This window comes from Taudactylus pleione, unplaced genomic scaffold (assembly GCF_031769625.1).
Source record: "Taudactylus pleione unplaced genomic scaffold, aTauple2 ptg000384l, whole genome shotgun sequence".
In the NCBI taxonomy this organism is placed as follows: Eukaryota; Metazoa; Chordata; class Amphibia; order Anura; family Myobatrachidae; genus Taudactylus; species Taudactylus pleione.
The window spans coordinates 1,050,864-1,063,959 of NW_028284785.1; the positions used below are offsets into that span (position 1 = coordinate 1,050,864).

Consider the following 13,096-nt stretch of genomic DNA (forward strand, 5'->3'; position numbering starts at 1 on the left):
AAATATGTAGGTTTGTCCAGGGTGGCCTCTTAGGCACACTGCGCCTCTTACAATTAGTATTTTTTGTTTTACTTGCTTTAGGGTTAATGTGGTTTTGTGAATCAGATTTCCATATATTCTCTCTTTGTACATCCTAATGAAGGTCACTGATCACTTTAAGAACGTTAGAATTTAGTTCATTAGGTGCTAATGAGGATTTTATAACAGGCGCCTGAACCTGGGAGTCCCAGAGGTGCGTCTGACACAGGGTTAATAGAATAATTACACAGATGCAAGTACAGTGAGTTACCTGCCTAATACACACTTACCATAGTAAGTTGCAAGAGCTCCCTCTGCTGTCAATGTGAGCATTACAAGGAGGAAGAGGGGAAACAGTCACATTACAGCACAGATAGTGTCCTCCTCACACACACACATGCAATTACACATCTGCTTTACACATTACGAGCCATGCGCATGTATGACTTGGTACAGACTTTGTAGAATTATTATATAGACTCTCTGTAAAGCGTTGCGTTATATGTTTGGGCTATATGAATAGAGTACAAAGTACAATAATATAATTATTAATGGCATGGGATATATATTTCTATGTTAGATGTGCTGACTTTAGGCTTTCACTGTTTCTGTGGCTGTCTTATAATTGAGTGAAATAAGGGAGGGGTTGAGCTGCCTAAGTAGCCAAGTAAAGAGAACACCCAGCGACAGTACTTGACAAGTAGTGACATGTATGGACAAGTCCCTAGAAACAACAGGCATGCTAATCTGCATTCCACTAGAGGGCGCCAGCCATCACCATCTCTTCTGATCAATACATGGGAACTTTTGATAGGAATAACTGACTGCGCATGCAATAAGGTGCAATCATTCCCGCACTCTCCCACAAGCCAAATAATTGCAAAGTAATATGAAGAATTAAAAAAAAAATAAAGTTTAAAAATAAATAAATAAAATATTGATTGATATGTGGAAGAGCTGGTCAAATGTTAAATACTTATTTCAGTATAAGCAAAACATCCCAGTATGATGGTCTCTTCCACAAACCACCCGGCCAATATGGAGACTTACTTATGCCGGATCCATGGCGCTTGTAATTCTCCCCGAACGACACCAGCCCGATGGAGATGGTCTGCAGGAATGGGCGGATGGATGGGGTGAACTGCGGGTAGAAGATGGACAATAGGTAATGAGAACAGACCGGCTACAATAGGTGTGAAAACAGCAACAAAGTGAAGATCACCAGAAGCCAGGATAAAGGCTGCAGGTTAGGATAAAGGGATCAGGCCACAGGATAAAGGCTGCAGTTTAGGATAAAGGGATCAGGCCACAGGAAAGAGGCTGCAGGTTAGGATAAAGGGATCAGGCCACAGGACAAAGGCTGCAGGTTAGGATAAAGGGATCAGGCCACAGGACAGAGGCTGCAGGCTAGGATAAAGGGATCAGGCCACAGGACAGAGGCTGCAGGTTAGGATAAAGGGATCAGGCCACAGGACAGAGGCTGCAGGCTAGGATAAAGGGATCAGGCCACAGGACAGAGGCTGCAGGTTAGGATAAAGGGATCAGGCCATAGGAAAGAGGCTGCAGGTTAGGATAAAGGGATCAGGCCACAGGACAGAGGCTGCAGGTTAGGATAAAGGGATCAGGCCACAGGACAGAGGCTGCAGGTTAGGATACAGGGATCAGGCCACAGGATAAAGGCTGCAGGTTAGGATAAAGGGATCAGGCCACAGGATAAAGGCTGCAGGTTAGGATAAAGGGATCAGGCCACAGAATAAAGGCTGCAGGTTAGGATAAAGGGATCAGGCCACAGGACAGAGGCTGCAGGTTAGGATAAAGGGATCAGGCCACAGGACAGAGGCTGCAGGTTAGGATAAAGTGATCAGGCCACAGGACAGAGGCTGCAGGTTAGGATACAGGGATCAGGCCACAGGACAGAGGCTGCAGGTTAGGATAAAGGGATCAGGCCACAGGATAAAGGCCACACACTTAGGAAGTAATCTTAAGGGAAATGTCAAAATATGGTCAGACAGAGCAGTGTTTGGTTTGGTGTAAGGAGCGCGTGGATTAAGCAAATAACCTGTTTGTTTTGTTATCTTAATCCCTTCATCCCAGCAAGATGTATTATACAGCTCATACACCCACAGGTGTTATCTGTACAATGTATAACAAATCACATCCATTCTTTCCAGCTGCCTGGTAATTCATTCCCCAAATCTCAGCAAAACAAAGACGAAGGCACAGGCTGTCTGTTGTTGTGCCTGCCATACTGTGCGACATAACCAATGGCAGGGTGGGTGGGGAGCATACTGGAAGTACAAGTCTTATCCCATATACGGGGCTCATTTGTATGGTTAGTAGAGGGGATCACACAGAATATGTAGAGGTTATTAGACCCTGGATGGCATGGATGATGTGACCTGGAGACCGCTAGCACTTAGGCAATGTGTCTGATCTACAGTATATTACTATACTCCCATTTCTCTACCATGTACTGATAATTTACTGTATATGGGGAAGTGCATCCAAGGGTACCCTACACCTAGTCAGTGAAGGTGAGCAATGTGTGCCCACACCAATATCTACCATAACCAAACCTAATTGTTTGCTGAGAACTAGTGACGCCATTGAGGCGTGAGGTGATTTGTGCTTCATGCCTCCGTGATGTTATTCGTTCTAGTGAACTACTTAATATCAGTGCTGCCACTAATCTGTATACACTTTAACCCCTTCATGTCTGCCAACGATCATTTGCAGATTGTCATTATTTGGTTTGTCACCTTTGTATACAGATGTGTCCTACTCCTTACACATCTTTGCTGCAGCCAAAAAGCCCCCCTCGGCTCGCTAGGTCCCGTGAGACTCTGCTAGCGCCGGGCATATTTTTTCGGCAAAAAATCCAGTTAAGTCGTAATGTGATGTGACTCGGACGCGCCGACAGACTGCGCTGATTAATTTGATATGCGACACTTTGCATCTGAGTCTCTGAACCTGTATATGGAGTGTTACAATGTAGCCGCCGCAGCTCCAAGTTCCGTTGTGCTTCATGTACAGACTCAGGTGCACATAGATATACCAGTGTCACGTATCACATTAATCAGCAGAGTCTGCTGGTGCGTCCTGACGCTAGCAGAGCTTCATGGGACCTGGCGGCTTACTCACGCTAGGCAAGTCACGCTGCATGGCATATTGAGGACACATCTGTAGGTCTATGCTCACCACTCAGCTGTGATGTCCTAGAATCACTTTATCTACTCCCAGACTTCTCCTGACGGTATGACTGAGGGGTACTGCTCCGCTTACCCTATCCCTAGTTTACACATTCCCCTTCTAGGCATCATTAGGCACAGGGCGTTTGTGATGTTACTGTCATTCTAGAGACAGTCTGATACTGCATAACGTCCAACCACAATACCCAAAACCAGAGGCTTCAAGTAAGACCCGGGGCATTCTGGGAGCAGAAGCTTTAACTGTTTGGTGCCTGGTCTTCCAACCATAATATCCCCATGTATCCTTGTGGCTCCCTATGGACCCCGAAGAAGAAACATATATTGAATGAAGTAACACTGCACATGCTCCATAAACACTTTTCAATTGCACCTATCCTTGTGAATGATGAGGTGGACCTGGGTTGTGACGTTTAGTGATGGAGTGTTCCTGCATGTTGGTTGCACAGAAATGAGGAAGTTAGTGAGTGTTTGGCACAAAGTATATGGGAGGTGGAAGCAGTCCCCGATGATGGTGGCTAGAACTAAACTAGGCGCACCCGCGGGTACGGTCACTTCTGGAGATGCGTACAACTCATATGGGTGACTATATGCATTATTTACGGGCACGCTTCTCTTGAGCAATGTTTTGCGGTTTTACTTCCCACTCTGCATCAGGTCCACAGTGTTTACATGTAAATGCCATACAGATTTGTCCTCATACACCTAGCAACAATACGCCATACGGCGCATGACGCACCACCTCATTCCTGGACTTCATAATGCTTTCTGTGGTGTATATGAGGCATTTGAAAGAGGAAAGTTCTCGAGTTTATGGCTGCAAGGATGGAGCAGTCAAGGCACTTCCAGACCCCTCCTTCTACCCTGTGGCTCAGCACTAATATTTGCAGTGTGATGGGCTAAGCCATGCTCATTCAGTGACATCATCAAATACCGGAACAATGATGTCAACATACTGTTACCCCCTCCTCTGGCCGCCACCAGCTGCAAATACTGCCGCGCTGAGGACGAGTGGGACTCATTCTTAGCACTTGTGAGATATACGTTGAGGATGAGTCCCACATGTCCTTAACACTGAAATATTCTCTGCAAAGAGTGGCATACTGGCACTTTTATCAGTAAAAGCAACATTTGTTTCTTAGTTGGTACCCTCTCATCATTTTGGGTTCTACTACTTTAGAATATATTTAGAATATACAGAGTTCAGGAAATAGGTTGTGCGCAGCATCTGGTCCCCACGTTTCTCTATACTGGCACTATAAACATATAAATAATTATAGTAAATTAACCTTCTTGTTATATATATATATATATATCACAATATTTAATTAAAGGGATTGTATACTTTTGGACAAACCCACTAACGATACCCTTCCCCCATTTAGCTATCAGGGGGCTTTCTACCCCAAGCTAATACTCTGTTACCTGAAGTTGGAATGTGCTGCGGATTGCTTACTTTCCCTGTGTCTCAATGTCAAGTTCTGCAACCCACAGCCATCTTTACCAGAGCTCTTCCCTCTTCCTTTACTAGGGGGTAGGTTTTACTAATGGGGGATTGTTCAAATGTGGACATCCCCTTCGAAAGTAATTCCAGTGCAGCATGAAATCATCGTCATCGCCTCCGTTCCCGTCAGCCAGGTGAATCAGGAGTGAAGGGTAAACATTGCTGAGTCACACTCAGAAACGGCATTAATGCAATCTCTGTCCCATCTTATCACTGGCACAGATAACATGTGTGATGTCACCAGGCATGCTGAGAGAAGATCAAGGTTGCTCAGAAGTTCGAGGTCAGAGACAGCACAGTGCCAGGAATAGAGCGTGAAATAGCGAAAGTGCACGTAATGCAGGATACTGGGAAAAAGGAGAAACGAGAGAGACACTGGGGCAGGAGACACCAATCACAGGAGACCAACATGGGTGGAAAGAGAACTGTAATACTGATAACACAGACGTGAGACCTTTGTGTATCCACAGAAGATCCCCTGTAAAGGTAACGGTCAAAGCAGTGCTGTGAACTGAGGCAACCAATCAGATGCATGCATTTTCTAACCTGTACTAAAAATACTACAGACTCTGGTTGCTAAAGGTTACAGCAACTATTGTCCAGTCACCTGCACTTTAGCTTTCATACATTCAAAACAATGGAACAGTGACATATTGGGGTAAAACCTACATAGAACGCTTTATGATAAGAAGTAACACACAACGGTTTTGCTGCTGCAGGCAACAAAAATAGATGAACTAAAATGCTTCTAGTATAAAACGTTCTACATAAGGGCACACTCACTTGGAAGCCGAGACAGCGTCCATAGAAACAGCCTTTGTGCATGGTGCTATACTCTCGCAGGAACTCCTCGGACAAGCCCCGTTCTTGACGAAAGAAAAGGTCTCCATGCCGATTGGCTGTGAGTAGGCGCTGGGCAAAACAGAGCAGGGCACGCAGCTGGGTGAGGGCGGCTCCATACGCCTCTAGCTCTGAGCAGTTGTGTGCAGCTCGGAAGAAGAGGCTGCGGCGGCTGGACGTGACATAGCGGCACTTGTGCAGGATGTGCTGGGTGCAGGCTAACACCACCTTCAGCAGGCTGCGGTACCCGTTAGCGGGTGTCTCAGGGTCTAAGTCGAAAAGCGGACACACCGCAGCTAGGGCACGTAGGGCTGGCTCCAGTCCATGTGCCTGTTCCTGGATGCGGGAGAAGGCCTGTACCAGACGGGAGCCAACCTCGGAGCTAGACTCCCCAAAATGTTGTATGTTGTCCTGGCACAAGGCATCCACGGCCTGGAATAGAGGCCGAGGGTCCATCTGTTCGTGAGGCACGAATACCACACCTGGAATGACAAGATAGAAGACGGAAAGGAAATTAAATTCCAGTTTTGGGCTCTAAATAATAGACAAGAACAATAAATATTTGCTTCTGTTTAAGGAAAAATGCAAAATGCAATTTCGTAGGCTTTGTCTGCTAAACACTACGGCATCGACTACAGGAGACAACATGGAGGTCACATGATTAATGTTGTTTAAAAAAAACAAAAACATTTCTCCTACAGTCATCGTTTTGTAATATACACAGGGAATGTGTAATATGTTGTTAATAAATCTGAATACACATCATTCTATAGTAAAAATGGGATCACATATCATTACGGAGAAGTACACATACTGTAGTAAATGCTGGAAAAAAACAATGAAAACAGGGAAATACCACATTGTGTCTATGATGCTGCATAGACTTCAACTTGACCCATTCCACTCGGGTGATCACTTTCTGCTCCTGCACTTACCGTTAACTCTTCCTGATTTAACCTGGGCTCAATTGATTAATTCCTGTAAACTAGGGGTGGCCAAACTCGGTCCTCGAGAGCTACCAACAAGTTCACGTTTTCCAGGTCACCCAGTAGGTGCACAGGTGTAGTCATTATTCACTGACACATTTTGAAAGATCCACAGGTGGAGCTAATTATTTCACTTGTGATTCTGTGAGGAGACCTGGAAAACGTGACGGAATGGGTATGAAATACCGCCGGCCGCGTGGCCGGCGGTTCGATTCCCGTCAGCGGCAGCCCGTCAGGAGCAGAGTGCGAAGCAGCGGAAGCCCGACAGCGGATCGTGGATAGGTAAGTATCCACTAACCTAACCCCCCTAACCCTCCTTAGGGGTGCCTAACCCTAACATCCCCAAGTGCCTAACCCTAATCCCCCCTCTAAGTGCCTAACCCTAACCACCCCCTTCCCCGCTACCTAAACCTAAGTCCCCCGGGGGGGGGGTGCCTAACCCTAACCCTCCCACCCCCTAGCCTAACCCTAACCCTAAGTCCCCCCCGGGAGCCCTAAACCTAACCCCCCCCCCCCCCCCCCGCGCGCGGCTGTCCGCTCGCGGCACCCGGCATCACTACAATCGTGATGCCGGGCGCCGGTCTCCAGGCGTCGGGGAAATGCAGGCGTCTACATCTAGACGCCCGGCATTTCACCCTTGCCGGGATAAGACAGTCGGGAAGCCGGCTGCCGGTATTTAGGCAGTCGGCTTCCCGATTGCTTCCCAACGTGAACTGTTGGTAGCTCTCGAGGACCGAGTTTGACCACCCCTGCTGTAAACAGTTTGTTTTAGATCAATTAATTAATTGAGACCAGGAAAAAGCCCCCCCCCCCATACATTAGCGATGAATTGGGCCAATTCCCAGATCCCTGGTGGGGACAGCTGTGAAAAACTACTCTAAAAATCCCGCCAAATAGTCCTGTTTGGTGCGCCACAGATTGGGGCAACTAAGCCACACAGTTTTCTACTGAGTGTGCGTCTTAGGTAGCAGCGGTGTTCCACACTTGGACGTTAATCTGGGAAAAACGGCAAGTGTGAATACCTACACGCCCCATGCATCCCGCCACGCAGTGTTGAGCTTAATCTGTGACTTTATACCACCCCTAATGTGCCAAAATACTAATCCAACGCACTAAGTACACTAAGCGACTTTGGATGCAGCTATTCAGAAATGAAGATATATGTAGTATGAGAAACGATACCCGTGGCGGAGCATCTAAGAAGCTCCATATGGAGCAAAAAGGATTGGTGAGGACACATTTTAATACCAGCAAGTGAATGGTGAGGGAGTGTATACATATACACAACACTGTTTGTGGAAGGAGTTATCAGAACTGCTAATAGGTTTGTAAATTTGCCAGACTGACTCCTGAAATGTTTCATACCTCATTTACCACTGTCCTTCATGGATTTGCTACATTAATTAATGAGTCAATTTAAAAAAAAAAAAAGACAACTTTGTAAATAAATCATTTCTATCAGTATAATTAAAAACATTTTCTGGTTCAATGTACACTTCAGCATCACAGAAAGCAGATTCAACCCTTCACGTTTTAAATAAGGTTTAAAGCAAAATCTAATTTAAACAGAATAATTTGGATTTAAAAAGCGTAATGTGGAAAAACTCAATCACCCAGCACTGTGGAGACTAGGGGGTAAATTTACTAAAGTGAGAGTTTTTAGAAGTGAGTTTTAAAAGTGATGTTGCCCATAGCAACCAATGAGATTCTACTTAACTTAACTAGCACCTTCTAGAAGATAATAGCTAGCATCTGATTTGTTGCTAAGGGCAACATCACTTTTAAAAACTCTCACTTTAGTAAATTTACCCCCAGGTCTTCTTTATACACATAATAACGTTACTATTTAATGCCACCAGAAAATGATTCATTGCAATAAAGGTTTCACAGCAGCATCAAGATATGTACTTCTCAGGTGCTGATATCCCTGGTGCTTTACACGTGATCCTGCCAAGGGCTAGAATAAAAGTGAATAGATGAAAAGTCTGAACCACAAAGTTCGCTGTGCCAAAGTCGAGAAAAGTGAACACCTGATACAAGCGCATAAAGGAGATCTATTTATGACACCAGCAGATATCAATCTATGTCCCCAGGGGAACCGGCTTGTCAGTAAGTGTGGGCGGTTTAGATCATTAATGCTGAGTGATATTAGGTGAACACTGTTGGGAACATAGATATGAAAGCAATCTAAGTGACAAAACCAATTTCATCCACAAAGCTCATACCCATAAACGTTACAGCCCTGGGGAGACCACCTATACTGACCATACCGATCTCTTTCACTGCTCTGTGGCTTTCTAGATGTTCTAGAATTACACGCCCCAACGTGTCCTGCCAGCCAGAGACAGAGACTGGCAGGGCATTGTGCGACATGTAGTTCCACAACAGAGCCACAGGTTGAACAAGAAGGAAAATATTCAGCTCTACATAGATCATAGAGCCAGAAGTGACCTCACTGTAATTATACACAAGTGTCATCTTTAATATCTGTGATGCCAGACAGTGATTGTACTAGTACGGTTAGGACATGCATATTATACATTATTATGTGATAGAGTGCCAGTGCTAGATACTCCTCCTGCAGCTCAGAAGTGTGACAAAGAGAGAACACTCAGGAGAAACCTCACTCTTATAACAAGCTGCAGTACATTATACATAATAAGTCTATAGCAGAGGCACGGGCCTCCCCCGCACATCTGGAGGGACGATGCACTTTCCATATGTCTTATCTAGTATACCCGTCCTATAAACACAGAAGCTGCTCCACAAGATGTGTGTCACAAGAGAGCAGAGACTGAGAGCAACATGGAGAGACAGACAGGGCTGAGTATGCATACAGAGGATAGAGGGAAACAAATAGGAGAAAGATGAATATAGATATGTCCCATTCTGTCTGTACCTGCAATGGAAGCTCCACTTTCTTCTCTAGTGTCCAAGCAGGGACCTTGCTCTCTGAGATAGTCACATCTCCCTCTCCAACCAGACTCCTCCTCACAAAGCTTTATTATACCTGCAGGAGGAGGAGGGAACTGCAGCCTGAGCCAGCCCATGTGGAAAACCACATCTCTCCAGGGCATGCAGCCCACACCGCAGTAATAGATGGGAATCTCTTGGCACTGTCACATTGCTGATTTGTTATTGGCCTGACCCGACAGCAATGAAATAAAACACCGGACTCTCTTCAACAACCCCCCACCCTTTGTATAAATGCCATATAGGTCAGCATATGATCTGTCACTTCAACTGCATCTAACCCCTGGATCCATATCTGGCACTAGTACCAATCTGATCAGCCTTTTCTTACTGCATGGTACTGTATTGGGGATTAGTAAACAATGAGTCTCCTGTGTCCAGCTTTGGACTTACGGGTCAGCATGGCACTGCCTGGAATCACAGCCTCACAAGACTGAGGATTAATGCACCCCCCCCCCCCCTTCCCCTGGTGCTCTCTGATCACACTCCCCTCTGTACAGCATAGGACAGCAGCACTGACAGGAAACAAGCCAGGCTATTTCTGCTCTTCTTCTAAGACAACAGAGCATCACAGCCAATCTGACAGCTCAGAAATGAAAGGAAGCCACATCATCTCAGGCAGGGGCTAGGGACGCCACACAGATCATTGTCCCTCCATTCCACACAGGAGATGGCGTTACAATCTATACTGGACTACAATTATTTATTTATAAACAGTCATGTATACAGCGCTTTACAGAGAATATTTCAGTCACTCACATCAGTCCCTGCCACCAATGGAGCTAACAATCTATGGGCCTGATTCAGAGCTGGACTCTCTGACCAGAGCGCTCGCTCTGAATCAGGGCCCTCCTACCTCAACTTGGAGCGGCCTCATGGACGCTCGCATAGCTCTGGGTTACCACCCACAGCTTATGCGAGCGTCCATGATGACGGTCGCGATGATCAAGACCATCGCGACCATCGGGCATGCGACGAGACCCTGCCGCAAGCCCAGGACTGATTTTGGCTCTATCAGAGCCCAAATCACTCCCACTGACATCACTACTGATGTCAGTGGGGCCGGACTCAGACAGTAGGCGTTCCCATGGGAACGCCTCCGTCTGGCAGCCACGCCCCCAGCACGCCCACCAAAGGGGGCGTGCTGTCACTCACCATCGACAGCACGCCCCCTTTGGTGCGAGACCCCGAGCGACGGATTCCCCGTCGCTCGCCGGGTCTCGCGCATGCGCACAACGGAGCTCCCTCCATCGTGCGCATGCGCATTAGGGCACCATCGACCCACTTGCGAGCGTCCTGCGCTCGCGAGCGGGTCTGAATTAGGCCCTATGTTCCCTACAACGTGGACACACATACATCAGGGTTAATTTCTTGTCAGAAGCCAATCAACTTAAAAGCCCCTACACACTAGACGATATCTTGAATATTTGGCAGATTTCGACACATCGGAACAACAAATTGTTCATATCGATCAGTGTGTACGCACGATGCCGATGCGCGCTTCAGCTGGTCGTCCGTCACATCTTCAGATCTTTTGTACATGCAGAACGATCTGAGGATGTTTCTAGTGATGTTATGTTGCCGAATGCAGCATGGTTCCCGCTACCCCCTCACCGACGTTGCTGCCGACATCGGTAAGCTTGCATGCACTTGCCGATGCCGGCACCACTGCCGGGTCCTGCCGCTCACGAGATCGTGCTGGGCACGCATCGTCTAATGTGTACCCAGCTTTGCAGTATGTTTTTGGAGAGTGTAAGGCACCTAGGAGAAACCCACGCAAACAATGACAGAACATACAAACTCCACATGTGTGGGAATTGAACTCATGACCTCAGTGCCGTTAGGGAGTAATGCTGACTACTACGCCATCCGAACTTCCCCATTTAACTTGTAAATCCTTTTGTCGGTCATGTTTTTTTGTACACTCTTTTCCTACTGTCAGGTGCTGCGGAATTTAGTGGCATCCTACTGCTACTACTACTAACAATAATAAAAAACATAATAATAATAATAGACATAATAATAACAACAACAAACATAATAATAATAAAAATAATAATAGCTTGTTTTAGATAACTGCAATTCCACTTCCTCAAATGGAAATTCATAGTATTCTCCATTCATGTAGAGGGGGACAAAGTAATATCTGGTAACCGTGTCAAATCACTCAACTGGATGGATCCTTTATGTAGCCAATGAGATGTGCAGCCACCAACCTCATAAGAACGGATCTCGAAACATAGGCACCAGGTTAGTCATACTGCCCATGATTACCATGTTTTTGCATTTTTAAATATGTAAATTATAAATATTTCCGAGATGTGGTCCAAAGGTCATCACATATATACCAGAGGTGTCATACCATATAACAATAGCACAAACTTTTCCTTTCCAGTTTATTAGAGCAAGCGGAGAAATGACCAGTGCCAGTAATGACATCACACCAGCTCCACCCACATATAGATGGGCTCAGTGACCACTTTATTAAGTGCTCCTGCTCATTAAGGCACATACTGTATCTAATTCACAAGTATAATAATTGCGCACTGTGGATCACATGGGAAATGTATTGTGCTTTAGATCGCAGCTGCACGTATCAGGGACCAACCTGATCAGCTAATATAAATAACGAAAAACAGTGCTGCGCTTATCTTATATATATGCCTGACTTAATGGTGGGAAGATAGACAACTTGAGTAGATAGATCTGGTTATTAATGATAAACTGATCCCAAGTCAAAAAAAATAATATACTTTACTTATGAATATAAAAAATAATAATGAATATACAGGTAGTATGGACTACAATAAACTTCAATAAAAACTTAGGTGGTGTATGTACCTATACCATAGGTACATTCAATGGAGATCAACAACCAATTGTAGATATTGATACCAATGATAAGCTAGTGTTACACTCTCTGGCACTGTTCATCCAAATACCATCTAATATCATGGACAGCAGGGAGATCAGGCCCCTGGTACGAAGGAGCAGTCAGCACGAGGAACAAACAGGTGAGCCTCTCTTATTTACATACTGTATCTAATCAGCCAATCATGTGGCAGCAAGTTAATGCATGCACACATGGTCTAGAGGTTCAGTTGTTGCTCAAACCGATTACACAGGAATGGGGAAGGAAGATGAACTAAATCATTTTGACCGGGAAATGATTGTTGGTGCCTGAAGGGGTGGATGGAGCATCTCAAAAATGCTGATCTCTTGGTATTTACATACACTCTACAGTTTACAGAGAATGGTGCACAAAACATAAAAATCCAGTGAGCGGCAATGCTATGGGTGAAAATTACTTGTTAATGAGAGAAGTCAGAGGAGAATGGTGAGACTGGCTTAAACTGACAGGAAGCTGACCGTCACTGAAATAACCATGTGTTACACCAGTGGTATGCAGCAGAGCATCACTGAAAACACCGAACGTCACAATGGATGGAGTGGATGGGCTGCAGCAGCAGCAGAAGTGCACACCGGGCTCTACTCCTGCCAGCATGCACACATGCTGACACCGCCACAGGGGGTGCCCCTTCGGCACTTCCTCCTCCACCGAGTCAAGG

At 45.8% G+C, this 13,096-nt stretch overlaps 1 protein-coding gene across 4 annotated transcripts in view; it reads right to left on the reverse strand.

Annotated features, from left to right (window-relative positions):
* LIPE (lipase E, hormone sensitive type) overlaps positions 1-13,096 on the reverse strand; it is a 63,074-nt gene that overhangs the window by 12,854 nt on the left and 37,124 nt on the right. Inside the window, exons 1-4 of one of the 4 annotated variants that reach the window (XM_088445600.1) lie at positions 9,454-9,604; positions 5,512-6,050; positions 1,069-1,159; positions 309-335 (exon numbers count right to left, since the gene is read on the reverse strand). In XM_088445600.1, coding sequence (XP_088301726.1) covers positions 309-335; positions 1,069-1,159; positions 5,512-6,050; positions 9,454-9,604 — 808 coding nt within the window. Of the gene's footprint in view, positions 1-308; positions 336-1,068; positions 1,160-5,511; positions 6,051-7,919; positions 7,976-9,453; positions 9,605-13,096 lie in introns of those variants that run through there. The other 3 variants (XM_088445603.1, XM_088445601.1, XM_088445602.1) reach the window with 3 other exon arrangements.